A 23,133-nucleotide genomic window follows, 5' to 3' on the forward strand; every position below is an offset into this window, starting at 1 on the left:
GAAAATATATCCATATTATGAGGATTTTGCACTGCCATAAGGAAACTATATATAAAAGACTGAATTTCTGACATAAATTAATTAGAGATGATTGTGTTACAAAGCAACTTACTAATAGGTTCTTTAAATATGGAATTAATTCCAGTGTGATTAATTCTACAAAGGTTTGGTTTATAAAAAGATTTGTTTCAGGTACTATTATATAAATGAAGTAAAGATTAAATAAATAAAACCATGTCCATCTTTCTGAATATTTTCCTATCAAATCATATAGTTGACGTCAATACAGTATTATCAACATTTTGGATTATAGTAACAGTCCTCAAAGTTTAAATAACAATAAAGATATGCATATTTCTATTTCAGGGTAGGACATTTTTAAGATAATACTTATCCTACCTTATAGTATTATATTTTATCAAAACACCAATGCAGAAGTTTATATTCATTTAATGATATGATTTAATAACTAACTTTTTTCTATTTTAATATTTAATGACACACAACCATGCTTCCGAGGCAGTAAATAAATGTATTCTGCCAGCCACAGTGGCTCACACCTGTAATCCCAGCACTTTGGAAGGCCAAGACGGATGGATCACTTGAGGTCAAGAGATCAAGACCAGCCTGGCCAACATGGTGAAACCCCGTCTCTACCAAAAATACAAAAATTAGCTGGGCATGGTGGCATATGGCTGTAATCTCAGTTACTCGAGAGGCTGAGGCAGGAGAATCACTTGAGCCTGGGAGGCAAAGGTTGCAGTAAGCCTAGATTGCACCACTGCACTCCAGCCTGGGTGACAGAGCGAGACTCCGTCTCAAAAAAAAAAAAAAAAGTCCTCTGAATTGAACACTAAAGGTACTTTTTTTTAGTGTTACCAGTTTTTATTAAATTCTCTCTTTAGTTTAAATTGTAAGTTCTCCTCCACAGTATTTGTGCATTTTTCTTTCTTTACTGCATCTTATTTGCATTTATTGAACTTTTTAGATATATTTATCTTTGCAACTCATCTGTTTTTAGGTTCCTACCAGAAAAATGTGTTGAGTCGTTGGCATACTGACATGTGTGTACCACAGTGAGTTTCAGTGGGTTGCATTCCATAACAAGACAGCCACAGAATAGACGGAGTCAGCAAGTACCTTGTACAGTGTCTTCCTACCAGAGTATCAGATAAGAACCAATAATAGAACCAAAGGTTGTTAAACAATGCAAATTTCAATTTGGACTTCAAGGAGTAATCAGGACAAAATATCTACTTTTGCTTGCGACATTTTCTGCTCCTGGCATTCTAAAATAATAGCTGAAAAGACAATGTACGTGTGAAACAGATAATGGCTTATTGGAAACAATAATGGTTTATATGGATTTCTGAAAACACAAATCATGTCACTTCAACCAAATAATGGCATTTTTGGAGATTTTTTCACCTACCTGCATGACAGTCCTCATTATATCTCTCCATGTCTTATCCACAGCTGTAAATCGTCTGCCTTCCTCGGGCATCTGGGACATAATGTCTGGAGAACTGAAAATGGGCTCCAGATACAGCCACGTGGCTTGGACCTTGAGCCATTCATCCAGAATCTCCTGAAGCAGTAGGAGCTTGCCCTCCCATTCTCTGAGGAGCAAAACACAGTGGCTCTTATTGACAGCAAACCAAGCAAATGTTTCAAATGACAAAATTCAAAACCACAATTAGACTGTCAATCTTGTATATAATGTTATATAACTGTATATAACCTTGTATATAATGAATATAATATTCCAATTTCCATTCATCTAGTTGCATTTAAAGATAAATCACTAGATTTGTTCTATAAAATATGTTTAAAGATAACAATATAACATTTATGCTTATACAGATATACATGTTAAGATATACTTATCTACTGTTGGGCTGGTTTCTGTATACATCATAGCAATAAACCTTTCTGCTATCTAGTTCCATGACTAGAGAGTACAAATTGAAAAATGAGATTTTGTTGACAGTAAAGGTATTCCCAATCAAGGATACTCTGAGCTTCTGAGGAAAGATAGTTACATCCAATACTCCATTCCTTCAATGCTCTTTCTTCCCCCTTAATTTGGGCCCCTTATTTCTAGAATAAAGCCTTTATTTCCAAAATATAGTTGACCCTTCAACAACACAGGTTTCAACTGTGTAGGTCCACTTTTACACGGATTTTTTTCATTAAAGGTTACATGGACTTTGCCTGATTCTCCTGTCTCCCCTTCCACCCTCTCCACCTCTTCTGCTTCTGCCATCCCTGAGACAACAAGACCAATCCCTCCTCTTCCTCCTTCTCCTCAGTATACTCAACATGAAGATGACGAGGATGAAGATCTTCATGATGACCCACTGCCACTTAATAAACAGTAAATATATTTTTCTCATGATTTTCTTAACATTTCCTTTTCTCCAGCTTACTTTATTATAAGAATATAGTATATAATACATGTAACATTCAAAGTATGCATTATGTTATTTGTAAGGTTTCTGGTTAACAGGAGGCTATTTGTAGTTAAGGTTTTGAGGAGTCAAAAGTTATATGCAGATTTTCAACTGCGTGGGGAGTCAGCACCCCTAAAACCCTAAATTGTTCAAGGGTCAACTGTATTTCAATTTATAAAATGTAACTGGCATTTAAAGAAAAATCTACATACTCCAAAATAGTGAGGCATTCATGAGAAGGTGGAATATTTAAATTTACAATAGGTTATCAGTTTGTTTCTAAATATAGAGAATATACATAATGATTTAATTTACTCAAGAATATAATTACTCCATAAACTAATAATTTTACAAGCACAGTTCTGAGGTCTCTATGTGTTTACTCCATCATCATGTCAACTCTATGAGGTAGGGTCATCATAACATCTATTTATCAACGTAGAGACTAAGGCACATAGAGGCAACTGCCAGGCTCAAGTTTAGCCAGAAAATAAACAATAGAGCCAAGATTTGAACTCAGACATTTGTAATTACTCTGCTATCAGAGATAACATAGTCATAAAGAAGAATGATTTATTAATAGCAACAGAACTTCACTTGAATCCGGGAGGCGGAGGTTGGTTGCAGGGACTGAGATCGCGTCACTGTACTCCAGCCTGGGCAACAGAGCAAGACTCCATCTCAAATTAATTAATTAATTAATTAAATAGCAACAGAACTTAGATGTGGCGTAGTCTCACATATATTAACATATTACTCATCATTTAAGCAGTGTTCTGTGATGTTAGATCTTTAAAACAAACAAATGTTAATGAGTTTTCCAACTAACCAGGGATTTTCAGATGTCTTTCTAAAATATTTTTATTTCAATGTTTATCAGTGAATTTGTTTAACTTCTTTGCACAAAAAACCCGAATGCTTCTGTTTTCTTCTGTTGTTCTTCCTCTTTTTCTATTTAATTTTTGTCTGATTCAGAAAATTTCCAAGCAGGTAATGATACCATGCATAGTCCCTTAAAATGGAATCTAGATGTACCACTTTCAGAGTAGTTCAAAAATTCTTGTCTTAATGTGCATTCTGGAGCAAGCTGGCAGGAGGCAGAATGACCAGAGAATGAGCCAAGGCCAGTCAGAACAAGCCCAAGTGTATGACAACAACTAAGTCACCAGAGGCAGATACTACCAAGCTGTTAGCATTCCCTTGCCATGAAAATCCACTGAAGACAGTAGTCTGATTTTGATGGACTCTGTTTTTTTAAGGTAATATATAGCCTGCTTAATGTAAAAAACTGGAAACATTGACAGCTAGGCTTACTTTAATTGGCTGTGAATGATGCCTAAAACTCCCAAACTAAAATTATAGTTTCATTCTTTTTCACTTATTGCCATCCTTGATGCATATGAGTAGAAATTACAATAGATATTCAGCAATACTCTATGACAAGCTAATATATTTTTAAAATAAAATTATTATCTTCAGTTCACAGATACAAAATTATTTTTTGAGAGCTAAAAAATAAGGTCATATTGTAGGCAATAAAAACAAATATCTGGATGTTGACTGTCCACTGTCTTTGTTATGAATATGGAAGTTAATAAACCATTAAGATGATAGCAAAGAATGAGCAATCTTCCAATAGCAATGAAGCCATTGATTATATCTTTAAATATTTAAAGATCTTAAATATTTAGTATGAAATGCTAAGTATGAAATGCAGAATCAATTCTCAAAAGAAATAAAATATTAAGCATGAGATATTAAGCGTGAAATAATTCTCAAAGGAGCTTTACATTAAATATAAGTGATTTTGGTAACAGAGCATAAACATTGCCATATAAATGTCACTTTACCTCATTTGTTTTTCATAAGGCTTAATGAAAGGAGATCCTCGCATAGTTTGTGTTTTAACAATATGGTCATCCAACAACATCTGAATGTCATCAACTGATGCCAAAATAAATGTCCCAGTTTCTCTATAAGAATGGATGACAAATTCCATGGCATCCCATTCAGTAATCATCTTCTCCATCGCCTTTTCAAGGGAATATTCTTTGCTAGCCGCTTCGCTAATACCTTCAAATCTGTCCAGATATGGTTCCAGATTCATGTCTAAAAAGGAGAAGACCGTGGAATCATCTGATGGCTGCAAAGGGTAACCAACAATGGCAGACATGGCCTCCCAGTGCCTGGGGCGCAAACCAGGATTACAGATCACTTGAACGAGAGGAATGTGCCGCTTGAAATCTTCCACCTTTGATCTTACTTTTTTTGTCATTGCCAATGCATATGGAGAATCATGAAAGGTTTTCTCCAGTTTATATAATCCTCTCCAGTAATTTCCAATATCTGCTTCTACTTCGTCTGGATTCACTTTGTGATATGGCCCTTCAGTCCATGTTCTATATTTGCTGCTAAATTCGACAGCAGTTTCGTAAAGACGAAGATAAGGATTCAAGCCATCTTGGATTTTTTTACGTTGAGGATATACAGATGGTAGCCAACCAAATGCTTCCTCTTCAGCATTAAACTGCTCAATCTGAAAGGATAGGTATTGAATATATTAGTTATTTTGAAAGTGAATGATACTGCAAATTAAGTTTTATTAAGTATCTATTTCAAATGTGAGCCAAAAATACCTAAGGCCCTGAAGTTAAACTTCACTAATCTAGAAAAACTGAGCAGCAATCTCATTTTCCTGTTTAATTTCTTTTTTCAGTTGACAAAAATGTATGTATTTATGGTACACAACATGTTTTGAGAAAATGTATATATCATGGAATGGGTAAATAAAACCAATTAACATATATTACCTTACATACTTTTTTTGGTAGTGAGAACACTACACAATCTACTCTCTTAGCAGTGTTCAAGTATATAACACGTTGCTATTAGCTGTAGTCATCAATTTGTACAATAGATACCTTAAACGTATTCCTCCTAACTAAAATTTTTTATCCTTTGACCAACATCTTCCCCAATCCCCACTGTCCACCAGCCCCACCCCTGTAGGCATCATTCTACTCTCTGCTTCTATGAGTGTGATTTTTTTTAGATCCACTATAACTGAGATAATGTGGTATTTGTCTTTCTGTTCCTAGCATATTTGACTTAAGTGCTCCAGGTGTATCCATGTTGTTACAAATGAGAGGATTTCCCATTTTTTCCCCCTCTAAGGCTGAATAGTATTCCCCTATTTCTTTTTTATTACAGTTTTCAGAGAACGATGTCTGGTTATGTTAGTTAAAACAGTTAATACACATTTACATATGTAAAGAAAAAGTTGTTGTCTATCCAGACACATTGAGGATACAGCATCATTCTTTAGTTAATAAGAACTAAAGTACTTTTCAATATACACAGCATTGTGTTAGGTACTGTGGAAAACAGAAAAAAGTATTACATTGCAAAATACTAACTCCAAGGAGTTAGTAATCCAGCTCAGGGGAAAAGATACACATAGGCGAAAATTTAACTAATTTTTCAATAATAATAATATAAAGCAATAGAAAAGACATCTCAGAGAAATAACTATTTAAAATAAATAAAATATACTATAAAATGCTAACACCGAGTTGAGAGAGAGTGCTGAAATACTGCAGTCACAGATGTTTCTGTAAAGAAAATGAAGCTCGAGTTCAGTCTTGAACACTCTTAGTTTAGTTGTGAAATATGTGAGGACATGGACTGTTGAGAAGAGCACTGAAAAGTGTTCGTTAGCTAGATACATCGGTTATGAGGTTACTTAAAATTTCAGTGGCCTCAGTTTTTAAAAAATATTTGTGGGTACACAGAAGTAGGTGTATATACTTATGGTGTACATGAGATACTTTGATAGAGGTATACAATGCCTAATAATCACATGTTAAATGGGGTATCCATCCCCCAAACATTTATCCTGCATGTTATAAACAATCCAAATATACACTTTTGGTTTTTGTTTGTTTTTGAGACGGAGTCTCACTCTGTCATCCAGGCTGGAGTATAGTGGCAAGATATTGGCTCACTGCAGCCTCAACTTCCTGGGCTCAAATGATCCTCCCACCTCAGCCTCCCAAATAGCTGGGACGACAGGCACGTGCCACCATGCCTGGCCAATTTTTGTAATTTTAGTGGAGATAGGGTTTCGCCATGTTGCTCAGGTTGGTCTCAAATTCCTTGGCTCAAGTGATCTGCCTGCCTTGCTTGGAAATGTACAATTAAATTATTATTGACAAATACTAGATCTTACTTATTCTTACTATTTTTTGTACTCACTAAATATTCCCACTTACCTCCTACCCTACCACTACCCTTCCCAACTTTTGGTAACCATCCTTCTACTCTCTTTCTCCATGAATTCAATTGTTTAACTTTTTAGCTCACACAAGTTAAGTGGGAACATGCAAAGTTTGTCTTTCTGTGCCTGGCATATTTCATTTAATATAATGACTTCCAGTTCCATCAATATTGTTGCAAATGACAGAATCTCGTTATTTGTTATGGCTGAATAGTACTCCAATGTGTACAGATACATACATTTTCTTTGGTTTTTTAATTAATTTTTTTTATTATACTTTATGTTCTAGGGTACATGTGCACAACATGCAGGTTTGTTACATATGTATACATGTGCCATATTGGAGTGCTGCACGCATTAACTTATCATTTACATTAGGTATATCTCCTAATGCTATCCCTCGCCCCTACCCCCACCCCACAACAGGCCCCGGTGTGTGATGTTTCCCTTCCTGGGTCCAAGTGTCCTCATTGTTCAACTCCCACCTATGAGTGAGAACATGCAGAGTTTGGTATTCTGTTCCTGTAATAGTTTGCTGAGAATGATGGCTTCCAGCTTCATCCATATCCCTACAAAGGACATGAACTCATCCTTTTTTATGGCTGCATAGTATTCCATGGTATATATGCGCCACATTTTCTCAATCCAGTCTGTCACTGATGGACATTTCAGTTGATTCCAAGTCTTTGCTATTGTGAATAGTGTCGCAATAAACATATGTGTGCATGTGTCTTTATAGCAGCATGATTTATAATCCTTTGGGTATATATCCAGTAATGGGATGACTGGGTCAAATGGTATTTCTAGTTCTATATCCTTGAGGAATTGCCACACTGTCTTCCACAATGGTTGAACTAGTTTACAGTCCCACCAACAGTATAAAAGTGTCCCTATTTCTCCACATCCTCACCAGCACCTGTTGTTTCCTGACTTTTTAATGATCGCCATTCTAACTGGTGTGAGATGGTATCTCATTGTGGTTGTGATTTCCATTTCTCTGATGGCTAGTGATGATGAGCATTTTTTCATGTGTCTGTTGGCTACAAAAATGTCTTCTTTTGAGAAGTGTCTGCTCATATCTTTTGCCCACTTTTTGAGGGGGTTGTTTTTTTCTTGTAAATTTGTTTGAGTTCTTTGTAGGTTCTGGATATTAGCCCTTTGTCAGATGAGCAGATTGCAAAAATTTTCTCCCATTCTGTAGGTTACCTGTTCACTCTGACAGTAGTTTCTTTTGCTGTGCAGAAGCTCTTTAGTTTAATTGGATCCCATTTGTCAATTTTGGCTTTTGTTGCCATTGCTTTTAGAGTTTTAGACATGAAGCCCTTGCCCATGCCTATGTCCTGAATGGTATTGCCTAGGTCTTCTTCTAGGGTTTTTATGGTATTAGGTCTAACATTTAAGTCTCTAATCCATCTGGAATTAATTTTTGTATAAGGTATAAGGAAGGGGTCCAGTTTCAGCTTTCTCCTTATGGCTAGTCAGTTTTCCCAGCACCATTTATTAAATAGGGAATCCTTTCCCCTTTTCTTGTTTTTGTCAGGTTTGTCAAAGATCAGATGGCTGTAGACGTGTGGTATTATTTCTGAGGGCTCTGTTCTGTTCCATTGGTCTATATCTCTGTTTTGGTACCAGTACCATGCTGTTTTGGTTGCTATAACCTTGTAGTATAGCTTGAAGTAGGGTAGCGTGATGCCTCCAGCTTTGTTCTTTGGCTTAGGATTGTCTTGGCAATGCCGGCTCTTTTTTGGTTCCATATGAACTTTAAAGTACTTTTTTATAATTCTGTGAAGAAAGTCATTGGTAGCTTAATGGGGATGGCATTGAATCTATAAATTAACTTGGGCAATATGGCCATTTTCACGATAATGATTCTTCCTATCCATGAGCATGGAATGTTCTTCCATTTGTTTGTGTCCTCTTTTATTTTGTTGAGCAGTGGTTTGTAGTTCTCCTTGAAGAGGTCCTTCACATCCCTTGTAAGTTGGATTCCTCGGTATTTTATTCTCTTTGAAGCAATTGTGAGTGGAAGTTCATTCATGATTTGGCTCTCTGTTGGTATGTTACTGGTGTATAAGAATGCTTGTGATTTTTGCACATTGATTTTGTATCCTGAGACTTTGCTGAAATTGCTTATCAGCTTAAGGAGATTTTGGGCTGAGAGGATGGGGTTTTTTTTTTTATTTTTTTATTATACTTTAAGTTCTAGGGTACATGTGCATAATGTGCAGGTTTGTTACATATGTACATTTGTGCCATGTTGGTGTGCTGCACCCATCAACTCATCAGCACCCATCAATTCGTCATTTATATCAGCTATAACTCCCAATGCAATCCCTCCCCCCTCCCCACTCCCCATGATAGGCCCTGATGTGTGATGTTCCCCTTCCCGAGTCCAAGTGGAGGATGGGGTTTTCTAAATGTACAATCATGTCACCTGCAAACAGGGACAATTTGACTTCTTCTTTTCCTAACTGAATACCTTTTCTTTCTTTCTCTTGCCTGATTGCCCCGGCCAGAACTTCCAACACTATGTTGAATGGGAGTGGTGAGAGAGGGCATCCCTGTCTTGTGCCAGTTTTCAAAGGGAATGCTTCCAGTTTTTGCCCATTCAGTATGATATTGGCTATGGGTTTGTCATAAATAGCTCTTATTATCTTGAGATATGTTCCATCAATACCAAATTTGTTGAGAATTTTTAGCATGAAGGGCTGTTGAATTTTGTCAAAGGCCTTTTCTGCATCTATTGAGATAATCATGTGGTTTTTGTCTTTGGTTCTGTTTATATGATGGATTATGTTTACTGATTTGCGTATGTTGAACCAGCCTTGCATCCCAGGGGTGAAGCCCACTTGATCAAGGTGGATAAGCTTTTCGATGTGCTGCTGGATTCATTTTGACAGTATTTTATTGAGGATTTTTGCATCGATGTTCATCAGGGATATTGATCTAAAATTCTCTTGTTTTTGTTGTTTCTCTGCCAGGCTTTGGTATCAGGATGATGTTGGCCTCATAAAATGAGTTAGGGAGGATTCCCTCTTTTTCTATTGATTGGAATAGTTTCAGAAGGAATGGTACCAGCTCCTCCTTGTACCTCTGGTAGAATTTGGCTGTGAATCCGGCTGGTCCTGGACTTTGGTTAATAGGCTATTAATTATTGCCTCAATTTCAGAGCCTGCTATTGGTCTATTCAGGGATTCAACTTTTTCCTGCTTTAGTCTTGGGAGAGCGTATGTGTCCAGGAATGTATCCATTTCTTCTAGGTCTTCTAGTTTATTCGCATAGAGGTGTTTATAGTATTCTCTGATGGTAGTTTGTATTTCTGTGGGATTGGTGGTGATATCCCCTTTATCATTTTTTATTGCATCTATTTGGTTCTTCTCTCTTTTCTTATTAGTCTTGCTAACAGTCTATCGATTTTGTTGATCTTTTCAAAAAACCAGCTCCTGGATTCATTGAGTTTTTGAAGGGTTTTTTGTCTCTGTCTCCTTCAGTTCTGCTCTGATCTTAGTTATTTCTTGCCTTCTGCTAGCTTTTGAATGTGTTTGCTCTTGCTTCTCTAGTTCTTTTAATTGTGATGTTAGGGTGTCAATTTTAGATCTTTCCTGCTTTCTCTTGTGGGCATTTAGTGCTATAAATTTCCCTCTCCACACTCCTTTAAATGTGTTCCAGAGATTCTGGTATGTTGTATCTTTGTTCTCATTGGTTTCAAAGAACATCTTTATTTCTGCCTTCATTTTGTTACGTAACCAGTTGTCATTCAGGAGCAGGTTGTTCGGTTTGCATGTAGTTGAGCGGTTTTGATTGATTTTCTTAATCCTGAGTTCTAGTTTGATAGCACTGTGGCTGAAAGACAGTTTGTTATAATTTCTGTTCTTTTACATTTGCTGAGGAGTGCTTTACTGCCAACTATGTGGTCAGTTTTGGAATAAGTGTGATGTGGTGCTGAGAAGAATGTATATTCTGTTGATTTGGGGTGGAGAGTCCTGTAGATGTCTATTAGGTCTGCTTGGTGCAGAGCTGAGTTCAATTCCTGGATATCCTTGTTAACTTTCTGTCTCATTGATCTGTCTAATGTTGACAGTGGGGTGTTAAAGTCTCCCATTATTATTGTATGGGAGTCTAAGTCTCTTTGTAAGTCTCTAAAGACTTGCTTTATGAATCTGTGTGCTCCTGTATTGGGTGCTTATATATTTAGGATAGTTAGCTCTTCTTGTTGCATTGATCCCTTTACCATTATGTAATGACCTTCTTTGTCTCTTTTGATCTTTGTTGGTTGAAAGTCTGTTTTATCAGAGACTAGGATTGCAACCCCTGCCTTTTTTTGTTTTCCACTTGCTTGGTCGATCTTCCTCCATCCTTTTATTTTGAGCCTATATGTGTCTCTGCACGTGAGATGGGTCTCCTGAATACAGCACATTGATGGGTCTTGACTCTTTATCCAATTTGCCAGTCTGTGTCTTTTAATTGGAGCATTTAGCCCATTGACATTTAAAGTTAATATTGTTATGTGTGAACTTGATCCTGTCATTATGATGCTAGCTGGTTATTCCGCTCATTAGTTGATGCAGTTTATTCCTAGCATCGATGGTCTTTACATTTTGGCATGTTTTTGCAGTGGCTGGTACCAGTTATTCCTTTCCCTGTTTAGTGCTTCCCTCAGGAGCTCTTGTAGCGCAGGCCTGGTGGTGACAAAATCTCTCAGCATTTGCTTGTCTGTAAAGGATTTTATTTCTCCTTCAATTATGAAACTTAGTTTGTCTGGATATGAAATTCTGGATTGAACATTCTTTTCTTTAAGAAAGTTGAATACTGGCCCCCACTCTCTTCAGGCTTGTAGAGTTTCTGCGGAGAGATCCGCTGTTAGTCTGATGGGCTTCCCTTTGTGAGTAACCCGACCTTTCTCTCTGGCTGTCCTTAACATTTTTTCCTTCATTTCAACTTCGGTGAATCTGACAATAACGTGTCTTGGAGTTGCTCTTCTTGAGGAGTATCTTTGTATTTCCTGAATATGAATGTTGGCCTGCCTTGCTAGGCTGGGGATGTTCTCCTGGATAATATCCTCCAGAGTGTTTTCCAACTTCGTTCCATTCTCCCCATCACTTTCAGATACACCAATCAGATCCAGATTTAGTCTTTTCACATAGTCCCATATTTCTTGGAGGCTCTGTTCATTTCTTTTTGCTCTTTTTTCTCTAAACTTCTCTTTTCACTTCATTTCATTCATTTGATCTTCAATCACGGATACCCTTTGTTCCAGTTGATAGAATCGGCTACTGAAGCTTGTGCATTCATCACGTAGTTCTCATGCCATGGTTTTCAGCTCCATCAGGTCATTTAGGGACTTCTCTACACTGGTTATTCTAGTTAGCCATGCGTCTAATCTTTTTTCAAGGTTTTTAGTTCCTTTGTGCTGGGTTTGTACTTCCTCTTTTAGCTCAGAGAAGTTTGATCCTCTGAAGCCTTCTTCTCTCAAGTCGTCAAAGTCATTCTCCATCCAGCTTTGTTCTGTTGCTGGTGAGGAGCTGCGTTCCTTTGGAGGGGGAGAGGCGCTCTGATATTTAGAATTTTCAGCTTTTCTGCACTACATTTTCCCCATCTTTGTGGTTTTATCTACCTTTGGTCTTTGATGATGGTGATGTACAGATGGGGTTTTGGTGTGGATGTCCTTTCCGTTTGTTAGTTTTCCTTCTAACAGTTAGGACCCTCAGCTGCAGGTCTGTTGGAGTTTGCTTGAGGTCCACTCCAGACCCTGTTTGCCTGGGTATCAGCAGCGGAGGTTCAGTTGGAAATGCAGAAATCACCTGTCTTCTGTGTCGCTCATGCTGGGAGCTGGAGGCTGAAGCTGTTCCTATTCGGCCACCTTGGCACCACCCCCAGATACCACATTTTCTTTATCCACTCATCTCTTGCTGGACACTTAGGCTTCCAAATCATGGCTATTGTGAATAGTGCTGCAACAAACACGGGAGTGCAGATATCTCTTTGATATCTTGATTTCCTTTCTTTGGGGTATATACTGGCAGCGGGATTGCTGGATGATATGGTATCTCTAGTTTTAGTTTTTTAAGGAAGCTGCAAACTGTTCTCCATAGTGGTTGTACTAACTTACTTTCCCACCAACAGTGTATGACAGTTTCCTTTTCTCTATATCTTTGACAGCCGTTGTTGCCTGTCTTTTGAATAAAAGCCATTTTAACTGAAGTGAGATGATATCTCATTGCAGTCTTGATTTGCATGTCTCTGACGATCAGTGATGGTGAGCACCTTTTCAAATTCCTATTTGCCATTCATATGTCTTCTTTTGTCAAATATCTCTTCAGATCTTTTGCCTATTTTAAATTCAGGTTATTAGAGATTTTCTAACAGAGTTGTATGATCTCTTTATGTATTCCAGTTATTAATCCTTCATTGGATGGGTAGTTTGCAGATATTTTCTCCCATGCTCTGGTTTGTCTTTTCATGTTGTTGATTGTTTCCTTTGTTGTGAGAAAGCTTTTTAACTGGATGTGATCCCATTTGTCCACTTTTGCTTTGTTTGCCCATGCTTGAGGGGTATTACTCAACAAATTTTTGCCCAGTCCAAATTCCTGGAGAGTTTTCTTCAATGTTTCCTTGTAGCAGCTTCTTAGTTTGAGGTATTAGATTTAAGTCTTTAATCCATTTTGATTTGATTTTTGTATATGGTGAGAGATAGGGGTCTAGTTTCATTCTTCTGTATATGAACATCCAGTTGTCCCAGCACCATTTGTTGAAGAGATTGTCTTTTTCCCAATGTATGTTCTTGGCATTTTTCTCTAAAATGAGTTTACTGTAGATTTGTGAATTTGTTTCTGGGCTCTCCATTCTGTTCCATTGGTCTATGTGTCTGTTTTTCCGCCAGTACCATATTGTTTTGGTTACTAAAGGTCTGAATTCTAATTTGAAACCAGGTAATGTGATTCCATCAGTTTTGTTCTTTTTGCTCAAGATAGCTTTGGCTATTCCGAGTTTCTTTTGTGGCTCCACAAAAATTGTAGAACTGTGGGGATGGGCAGGAGACAAAAATTTAGGATTGTTTTTTCTATTTCTGTGAGTAATCTCATTGGCATTTTGTTAGTGATTGCATTGAATATGTAAATTGCTTTGGGTAGTATGAACATTTTAACAATATTGATTCTTCAAATCCATGAACATGGAATATTCCTTTTTCTGTGTCCCCTTCAATTTCTTTCATCAATATTTTATACTTTTCATTGCAGAGACCTGTGGCTTCTTTGGCTAAAATAATTTTATTTGAGACTATTGTAAATGGGACTACTTTCTTGATTTCTTTTTCAGATTGTCCACCTTTGGCATATATAAATGCCACTGATTTTTGTATGCTAATTTTGTATCCTGTAACTTATCAGCTCTAATAGTTTTTTTTTTTTTTCTTTTTTTTGGAGGAGTCTTTATGTTTTCCCAGCTATGAGATCATATTGGCCGGGCGTGGTGGCTCACGCATGTAATCCCAGCACTTTGGGAGCCTGAGGCGGGCAGATCACGAGGTCAAGAGTTCAAGACCAGCCTGGCTAACATGGTGACACCCCATCTCTACTAAAAATACAAAAAAAAAAAAAAAAAAAAAAAAAAATTAGCCGGGCATGGTGGCGTGCATTTGTAGTCCTAGCTACTCGCGAGGCTGAGGCAGATGAATCGCTTGAACTCAGGTGGTGGAGGTTGCAGTGAGCCGAGATCGCGCCACTGCACTCCAGCCTGGTCAACAGAGTGAGACTCTGTCTCAAAAAAAAGAAAAAATCATCAAGGAAAATATGACTTCTTCCTTTCCAATTTGGATGCCCTTTATTTCTTTCTCTCATCAGACTGCTGTAGCTAGAACTTCTAGCACTATGTTGACTAACAGTGGTGAAAGTGGGCATCCTTGATATGTTCCAGATTTTAGATGAAAGGCTTTCAGTTTTTCCCTATTCAGTATGATACTAGCTGTGGGTCTGCCTTTTATGGCTTTTATTATGGTGAGGTATGTTCCTTCAATAGCCAGTTTTTTTAGGGTTTTCATCAGGAAGTGATGTTGAATTTTATTAAATGCTTTTTCAGCATCAACTGAAAAGATATTATTTTTGTCCTTCATTCTCTTTATATGATGCATCAAACTGATTGATATGTTTATGTTGAACCATCCTTACATCCCAGGGATAAATTCCACTTGATCATGATGAATGATGTTTTTAATGCATTGTTGAATTCAGTTTGCTAGTATTTTGTTGAGGATTTTTGCCTCAATGTTTATCAGATATATTGGCCTAAAGTTTTCTTTTTTTGACGTGTCTTTGTCTAGTTTTGGTATCAAGGTGATACCTCATAGAATAGGTTTGGAAGTATTCTCTCTTCCTATATTTTTCAGAATAGTTTGAGTAGGATTGGCATTAGTTCTTTTGTAAATGTTGGCTAGAATTTAGCAGTGAAGCCATTGGGTCCTGGGCTTTTCTTTACTGGGAGACTTTTTATTATGCATTCTATCTTGTTACTTGTTGGTCTGTTCAGGTTTTGGATTGTTTCATGGTTCAATCTTGGTACTTTGTGTGTATCTAGGAATGTAAGCATTTCCTCTAGATTCTCCTATTTATTGGCATACAGTTGCTTATAGTAGCCACTATTGATCCTTAGAATTTCTACAGAATTATTTGTAATGTCTCCTCTTTCATTTCTGATTTTACTCATTTGGGTCTTCTCTCTTTACGTCTTAGGTAGTCTAGCTAAAGGTTTATCAATTTTATTTTTTCAAAAACCAACTTTTCATATCATTAATCTTCATTGTTTTCTTCACTGCAAATTTTTTGTTTCTGCTCTGATGTTTATTATTTCTTTTCTCTACTGATTTTGGGTTTGGTTTACTCTTGCTTTTCTAGTTCCTTAAGGTGCATAATTAGTTTTTTTTGGTGTAGGCAATTATATCTATAAATTTCCCCTTAGCACTGTTTTCACTAGATCCCGTATGTTTTAGTATACTATGTTTCCATTATCATTTGTTTCAAGAAAGTTTCAATTTCCTCTTAATTTTTTCATTGACCCCCTGGTCATTCAGGAGCACATTGCTTTATTCCTATGTGTTTGTACAGTTTCCAAAATTCTTGTTATTAATTTCTAGTTTTATTCTGCTCTGGTCAGGGAAGATACTTGATATTATTTCCTTTTTAAAAAAATGTTTTAAACTTTGTTTTGTGGCCTAACATATGGTCTATCCTTGAGGATTATCCATATGCTGAGAAGAATTCGCATTCTGCAGCTGTTGGATGAAATGTTCTATAAATATTTATTATGTTCATTTGGTCTACAACATAGATTAAATTTGATGTTTCTTTGTTGGTTTTCTGTCTGGGACATCTGTCCAGTGCCAAAAGTGAGGTGGTTAAGTCTCCAGCTATTATTATATTGACATCTATTTCTCTCTTTAGCTGTAATATTTTTTGCTTTATATATCTGGGCACTCCAGTGCTTCTTGCATATAAATTATAATTGTCATATCCTCTTGCTGAATTGGCCCTTGTATCATGATATAATGACTTTCTTTGTGTCTTCTCACAGTTTTTGTCTTGAAGTCTATTTTGCCTGATGTAAGCATAGCTACTCCTGGTAATTTTTTGTTTCCATTGGCATGGAATATATATATTTTTTATCCTTTTATTTTCAGTCTATGTGTGACTTTATAGGTAAAGTGTGTTTCTTGAAGGCAACAGACCATTGGGTCTTGCTTGTCCTAAAAAAAAAAAAAATCCATTCATCCATGCTATGTCTTTTGATTAGACAAGTTAGTCCCTTTACATTCAATATTATTATTGATAAGTAAGGAGTTACTTCTGCCATTTTGTTTTATGCTTTCTGGTTGTTTTGTGGTCTTCTCTTCCTTTCCTTCCTTCCTGTCTTCCTTTTAGTGAAGGTGATTTTCTCTGGTGGTATGTTTTAATTTCTTGCTTTTCATTTTTTGTGTATCTGTTGTATATAGTTTTTATTTTAGATTACCATGAAGCTTGAAAATAATCTTATAACCCATGATTTTAAACTGAAGACAACACTGATTGCATAAACAAGCAAAAAGAAAACTAATTTAAAAATCTACACTTTGACTTCATCCTCCTGCCTTTTAATTTTTTTGTTTCTCTTTGTATCTTTTTTACTGTTTTTATCTTGAAAAGTAGTTGTATTAATTATTTTTGATGGGCTCATAGTTTCTCTACTTAAGACATGAGTAGTTTACATACCACAATTACAGTATTAAAATAGTCTATTTTTCTGTGTGCTTATTACTACCAGTGAGTTCTGTGCCTTCAGATGATTTCTTTTTGCTCATCCTGTTCTTTCAGATTTGAAAACTATGTTTGGCATCTCCTGTAGGATAGGTCTGGTGTTGATGAAATCTCTCAGCTTTTGTTTGTCTGGGAAAACCTCTCTTGCTAGTTCATGTTTAAAGGATATTTTCATGAGATATACTATTCTAAGTGTTTTCTTTCAGCACTTTAAATATGTCATGCCACTATCCTAGCCTGTAAGGTTCCCACTGAAAAGCCTGCAGTCGGAGATGTTGAAGCTCCATTGTGTGCTATTTGTTTCTTTTCTCTTGCTGCTTTTAGGCTCCTTTATTTTTTACCTTTGGAAGTTTGATTATTAAATGCCTTGAGGTAGTCTTCTTTGGGTTAAATTTGCTTGGTGTTCTAAAACCTTGGACTTGAATATTGGTATCTTTCTCCAGGTTTGGTGTTCTATTCTACTGCAGCTAAGCTTGAACCCAAACCACAAGACAAAATCCTTCCCACCCTTCCCTCCTCTTTCCACAAGTGGAAGAGCCTCTCCTGCTGCTGCCATCACTGGCCCATGGGGAGTTCTGCAGGCCATCACCAATGTTCACTTAAGGCTCAAGCACTCCTCAGTCAGCTTGTGGTGAATACTGCCAGGCCTGGGACTCGCCCCTCTGGCCCATGGCAGGTCCAGAAATACCGTCTAAGGGCCTAGGCCTGGACTTGGGGGCCCCAAGGTCCCACTTGGTTCTCTACCCTACTGTGGCTGAGATAGTACCCAAAGCCAGCATGTATCAGAGTCTCACCTAAGGCCCATAGCATACTACCTGGATATCACTATTGGTTATTCAGGGTCTAAGGGCTCTTTGGTCAGCAGGTGATGAATCTTGCCAGAATTGTGTCCTTCCCTTCAAGGCAGCGGGTTTTCTTCCAGCCCAGGGTATGTCTACATATGTCATCTGGGAGCTAAGGCCTAAAATGTGGGCCTCACAACCCTGCATGTTGTCCTGCCCTGCTGTGGCTGAGCTAGTATCCAAGATGCAAGACAAAGCTGTCTTTTCTCTTCTCTCTACTCTCCTCAAGCAGAAGGAAGGAGTCACCTGCATTGGTGTGAGCTACACTGCTTGGGGTTGGGAGAGGCACGGCATAAGCACTTCCTCAGCCATCTTGTCTGGTGTCTCCTTAGGTCACATGTTGCCCCAGTTCACCAGCTCTAAGCTCAGGACAGCATCAGGGCTTGCCTAAGAATTGCAGTCCTTGTAACCTAGACTGTCTTTTAAATTCACTTAGGACTCCAGAGCACTTTAGCCCACAGTGGCATGCCCTGCTGAGAAATTCAAGTTCTGATCACTGGGATTGGTGCTTCCCTGCTGGCTATGTCTGGTCCAAATGCTCTCTGTGTGGGTAGGTGCCAGCTGAGGTCAGAATAGTTTTGGCTTTCTGCTGCAACAGTGCAGCACTGAGTTCAATGTAAAGTCCCCCAGTCACTACGCTGTCCCTCCCCCACGTGTACAGTTTCTCTCTCTGCACCACATGGGTACTATTGGGGAATGGGGAGGGGCAGCATCAGGGTTTCAAGATTGTTTTTCCTGTTTTCAATGCCTTTTTCAGTGATATAAAGTTAAAACCAGGTAATGTGATTCTTCACCTGATTTTTGGTTATTATGAAGGTGCTTTTCTGTGTGCAGATAATTGCTAAAACTTGGTTTCCTGTGGGTGATGGGGGGAGCTATCAGTGGAGGCTTCTCTTCAGCCATCTTGTTCCAACTCAGTGGCCTTAGTTTAAAATGACTAGAGTTTTTATTTTCTCCACATGTGTTGACATATTTCTGATTATTATAAAACACTTAATTATCTGAATTGATATTAAGATCTTTCAATGTAAGAAAAATGATAGAGCATCATAGTTAATAGTATGTTTTCATTCTCCTTTTCATATAAAATACAATTAAATATGGCAAAGGGTATGGTTCTTTTTCCTCCAGCTTCCTCTAATGAAAAAGCTGATTTCCAAAATAGTAGTATTGGGAACAAAATTGCTTGGTGAGAGAAAATAATGGACCTAATTTTAAAACACGGCCACTGAATCTAAGCTATCCTCTATGGAGATGGAAGACCTAAACAGTAACCAGGTACTATCATTTGCCTGCTTCTGCTCAAAACTATGGACTCCTAACTATAGTAGAACTATGATGCAAATAATTAAATGAATCAAAGGTTAAAAAGAAGATTGAGGTATAACTCTATCTTTAACATAGAAAAAAATGTATCGCTACCAATAGAAAACAGCAATACTGCTACGCCTTGAAGCATGTCTATAAAATCTATTTGTATCATTCTATTATCCTCTAATTAAATGTGGTTAAACAGTTTTATTTGAATCTACTTCTTAAAGGTGAATAACTAAAACAAATTCAATGCTTTTAAAATTGAACTAATTCATCTTTTTAAGAATTTTTGAATTATACCTTATCTGCAGCTAAATCCAACTTTCCATTCAGTATTTGAGCCTTTTTTAGGTACCGCTGAACATCCTGAAGATCTCCAAACGAATAAAATTCTTCTGATTGTTTAGCATAACTCTCCAGTTCCTCCACAAACCGTTCACACCGTAACTAATGAAAACAATTTGTTGTTAATATTCTTAAAAGTTAAAACCCTTTGGTGTCAAAAAATTTAAACTTTGTAGGAGTTACCAGAATTATTATTATTATATTTTGTCACTGGTAAAACAAAAAAGGATGATCCGGAAAATGACTGAGATTTAAAATATGCAGAATTTTAAAATTTTAAATTAATGGATTTAGATTCCTCTAACTCACGGATTAGAAAAAGTCAACTCTGTATTATCTATGTAAGAAGTTCTAGTTAATAAAATGAATAAAAATGTTAGACAATGGTGATCTTTAATATGCTGAAGAATTTATGCAAACAAATAATTTATCAGCATTTGAAAAATCTCTTAATAACCAAGAATGGGACTGAAAGAAAATTTCAATTTTTACCTATGCTATTTTTATAAACAACTGAAAAAAACAGAATTTCCTTAATTGTGCTCTGATATCATTTCAATTAGCAATACTAAAGCAAGATATTCCAAGGTTATTTTTCTTGTCCCATGGGCTCTCTTCACAAGAAACATGTAAGGTAAATAAATCCAGATTTAAACACTTAAAAACTATAGTGTTCTAATATAAGATGTGTGCATGTTTTAATTTAAAAAGCCTTATTACATAATTGGTATTGGTAAGGCATTCTAAATTAAATGGCTCTAAAAAATAGCTCAATAAAATATTTCAAAAATTTAAGTTATTCAAAACTAGATTTTCTATTTTATAGATGATCTAGGCTGATTTCTGTCCTCTTTTCTCTAGTTTCCTGGCAAACTTACTGCTTTGGCCCAGTAGGGGAGGCAAACTGAGAGGAAAAGTTCATCAACAGTATGTATAGCTTGTGATTTAAAACATAGCATAAATCATTCTGGGCCACTTAGCAATTTTCTAAGAGTCTATTATATCGAAACTTAAACATCTAATATTTACTACTCATGATGTTTTCTGTGGTTTTAAAAAAATTTGATATAGCCTTAATGTAAAACAAAAACATAAACTACAGTTTAAAATGAACAGTTTTTTTAAGCCTATGAATTATTCTCCGAACAACATATTTTGCCAATTAACTATATTTGCTATACATATAATAGAAAGACAGCATGGCTTGCTATTAAAGGACATCTGTACTGGCTGGCCTAGAACAAGTCTCTTGATCTTTGGGAAACTTACTCTTTCATCTGTAAAGTGAGACTGTAAATATTAAGTCATTTACTAGGACAGTAGCTATGGAATGCTCACAGCATTTCTGTGTGTCAGTCACTGTGCTGAGCAGTGGATATAAATGGAGAAAGGTAACAACGAAACAGCCGTGCTCTCAAGGAGCTGATGGTCCCATCAGGAGGCAGACTTGCAAATACTAGCATAATGATCAGATAATTATCCAATGGAGATGTGGTCAAAGTGAGAGCACAGGAGAGGAGAAGCAGCACTGAGGTCTGCTGAGAAGGCTTCTCAGAAAAATGAATAGAGTGTGCTAGACAAACAGGCACGTGTAGGGCAGGGGTATCCTCGGAGTGATGGGGAGAATGTGGAGGAGACAAAAAGCGTAGGACAGCAGACACCTAGAAGTTGACAGGGTTACTGAAACGTCACGAGCAAGGAGTGGGGAGAAGTAGGCAAGGAAGCTGGACAGGGAAATGGGCAAATCACAACCCATCTTATATGGAAGACCACCTCCCACCCTCCACCCCCCCAAAAAAGCTGGAGTTATTGAATGTTAGAGTGACAATTCTGGGCACAATGCTTAGGAGAGTCAGCAATTATGAGGTATGAAAGCACATTTCATTAAGGGAGCTTTGATATTCAAACAATTTTTAAAAAGTGAAAACAGTACTATAAACTATATAAGATAAATACTATTTTTATTAACTATCACTTATGTACAATATATTCCATTTTTTATGTTACCTTGAAAAACCGAGAAATGACTGCATATTGATCAATATACTACTGACTCCTTAATCATCCAATAAGCATTATAAAAGATCCAATATATTACTGTCTCCCACTAACATTTATGAGATTATAACATTATAGCATGAGAAAGCTAAAAGTATGCACTCTGAAATAAAATAATTGACAATGTTATGTAAAAAGATAAAAATAAAACATTTCCAGAAAATGAAAATAAAATATCTAAGATGCCAACCTTCAGACCTTCTTGATATTGTTCTATTTTCTCTTTAATGATTTTCCTGTGTTCTTCAAAAATTTCTCCCATCCTTCCATACCACTGGAAAACACTATTATTTAGCCTAATGTCTGCTGGAGAAAAGTTGACATACTCGATGAGGAAGGCAAGGCAGTTTTTGGAATCCACTAATCTCTGTTGTAGTTCAATCATATCAGTTACCTCCACTTTCTGAATGTAAGCCTGAGGGAAAACAAAAATTATAGGTGGCATTTTAACGAACAGCTCATGTCACAAAACAGCCTGTGGAAATACATTGCATAACTATGCACAGACTTACTAGAAGTCAACATTTTTGGTTCAAAATCAGGGACTACAGCATAGTTTCCTTCTCATCCCTCCAAAACATCTCACTAAAATGACAACAACAAAAAAAGAAAATGCTTAACAACACATGGAAAACCAGGGAGGAGTGCTGTGGGTTCACAGAAGATAGATATGAAGTAGATACTGAATGATGACTTATTCTTTCAGAATAACATTTTTTTTTTTTTTTTTTTTTTTTTGTATTTTTAGTAGAGACGGGGTTTCACCGTGTTAGCCAGGATGGTCTCGATCTCCTGACCTTGTGATCCGCCCGTCTCGGCCTCCCAAAGTGCTGGGATTACAGGCTTGAGCCACCGCGCCCGGCCCTCAGAATAACATTTTATGAGCACCTGCTATGGGCCTGACACTGTGCCAGGTGCTGGCAACACAGTGTAATGAAAGACAGACATGGGCTCTGCCCTCCCTGAGTTTGCAGTCTAGTTGGGGAGTCTGTTTTTACCCAAATAGCCACCAGAACAAATGTAAAACTTCAAGTTTGCAACAGAGACAACTGCTGCAAAGGCACACTGCTCAGAGCATACCATAAGGATGTGAAGTAGTGAGAGGTGGAGGGTAGTTCCCATATCTTGGAGAGGCACAAATAGAAGGAAATGAGGGAATGAAACAAGTGGAGAGGGATGCATGTGGAGGGAACATGGGCCCAATGGCAAGAAGGAGCAAGGGTACGGGGCTGAGGGGTCAGCAGAGCTGCAGCAGAGTGGTAGGGCAGCAGACAGATGGATTTGTTACATTTATCCCAGGACTGAATACTCAAGGACAACCAAAATTTTTTTGTTAGTTCCAGTCCCCCTGGTACCAATACTTCTGGACTACCATTCAAGGTAGTCAGAGCTCCTTTGTGTCATGGAATGAAATTCTTGTTTTATGGGTATTGGGCAGGTGGGAATGTGATAACCTAAACATGGATGCACTTTCACTTCACTCTGAATGCCACTTTTTCCTCTTTCTCTGAATTGTTTTGACCTATAAAGGTTTTTTTTTTTTTTTTTTTTTTTTTTTTTTT

At 37.1% G+C, this 23,133-nt stretch overlaps 1 protein-coding gene across 1 annotated transcript in view; it reads right to left on the bottom strand.

Moving 5' to 3' along the window:
- The window catches only part of DNAH7 (dynein axonemal heavy chain 7), a 358,505-nt gene that overhangs the window by 230,086 nt on the left and 105,286 nt on the right, over nt 1–23,133 (bottom strand). Inside the window, exons 16-19 of the mRNA XM_023217897.2 lie at nt 21,762–21,986; nt 19,469–19,615; nt 4,304–4,989; nt 1,433–1,619 (exon numbers count right to left, since the gene is read on the bottom strand). Coding sequence (XP_023073665.1) covers nt 1,433–1,619; nt 4,304–4,989; nt 19,469–19,615; nt 21,762–21,986 — 1,245 coding nt within the window. The remainder of the gene's footprint in view (nt 1–1,432; nt 1,620–4,303; nt 4,990–19,468; nt 19,616–21,761; nt 21,987–23,133) is intronic.

Source organism: Piliocolobus tephrosceles, chromosome 11 (genome assembly GCF_002776525.5).
Source record: "Piliocolobus tephrosceles isolate RC106 chromosome 11, ASM277652v3, whole genome shotgun sequence".
Lineage (NCBI taxonomy): Eukaryota > Metazoa > Chordata > Mammalia > Primates > Cercopithecidae > Piliocolobus > Piliocolobus tephrosceles.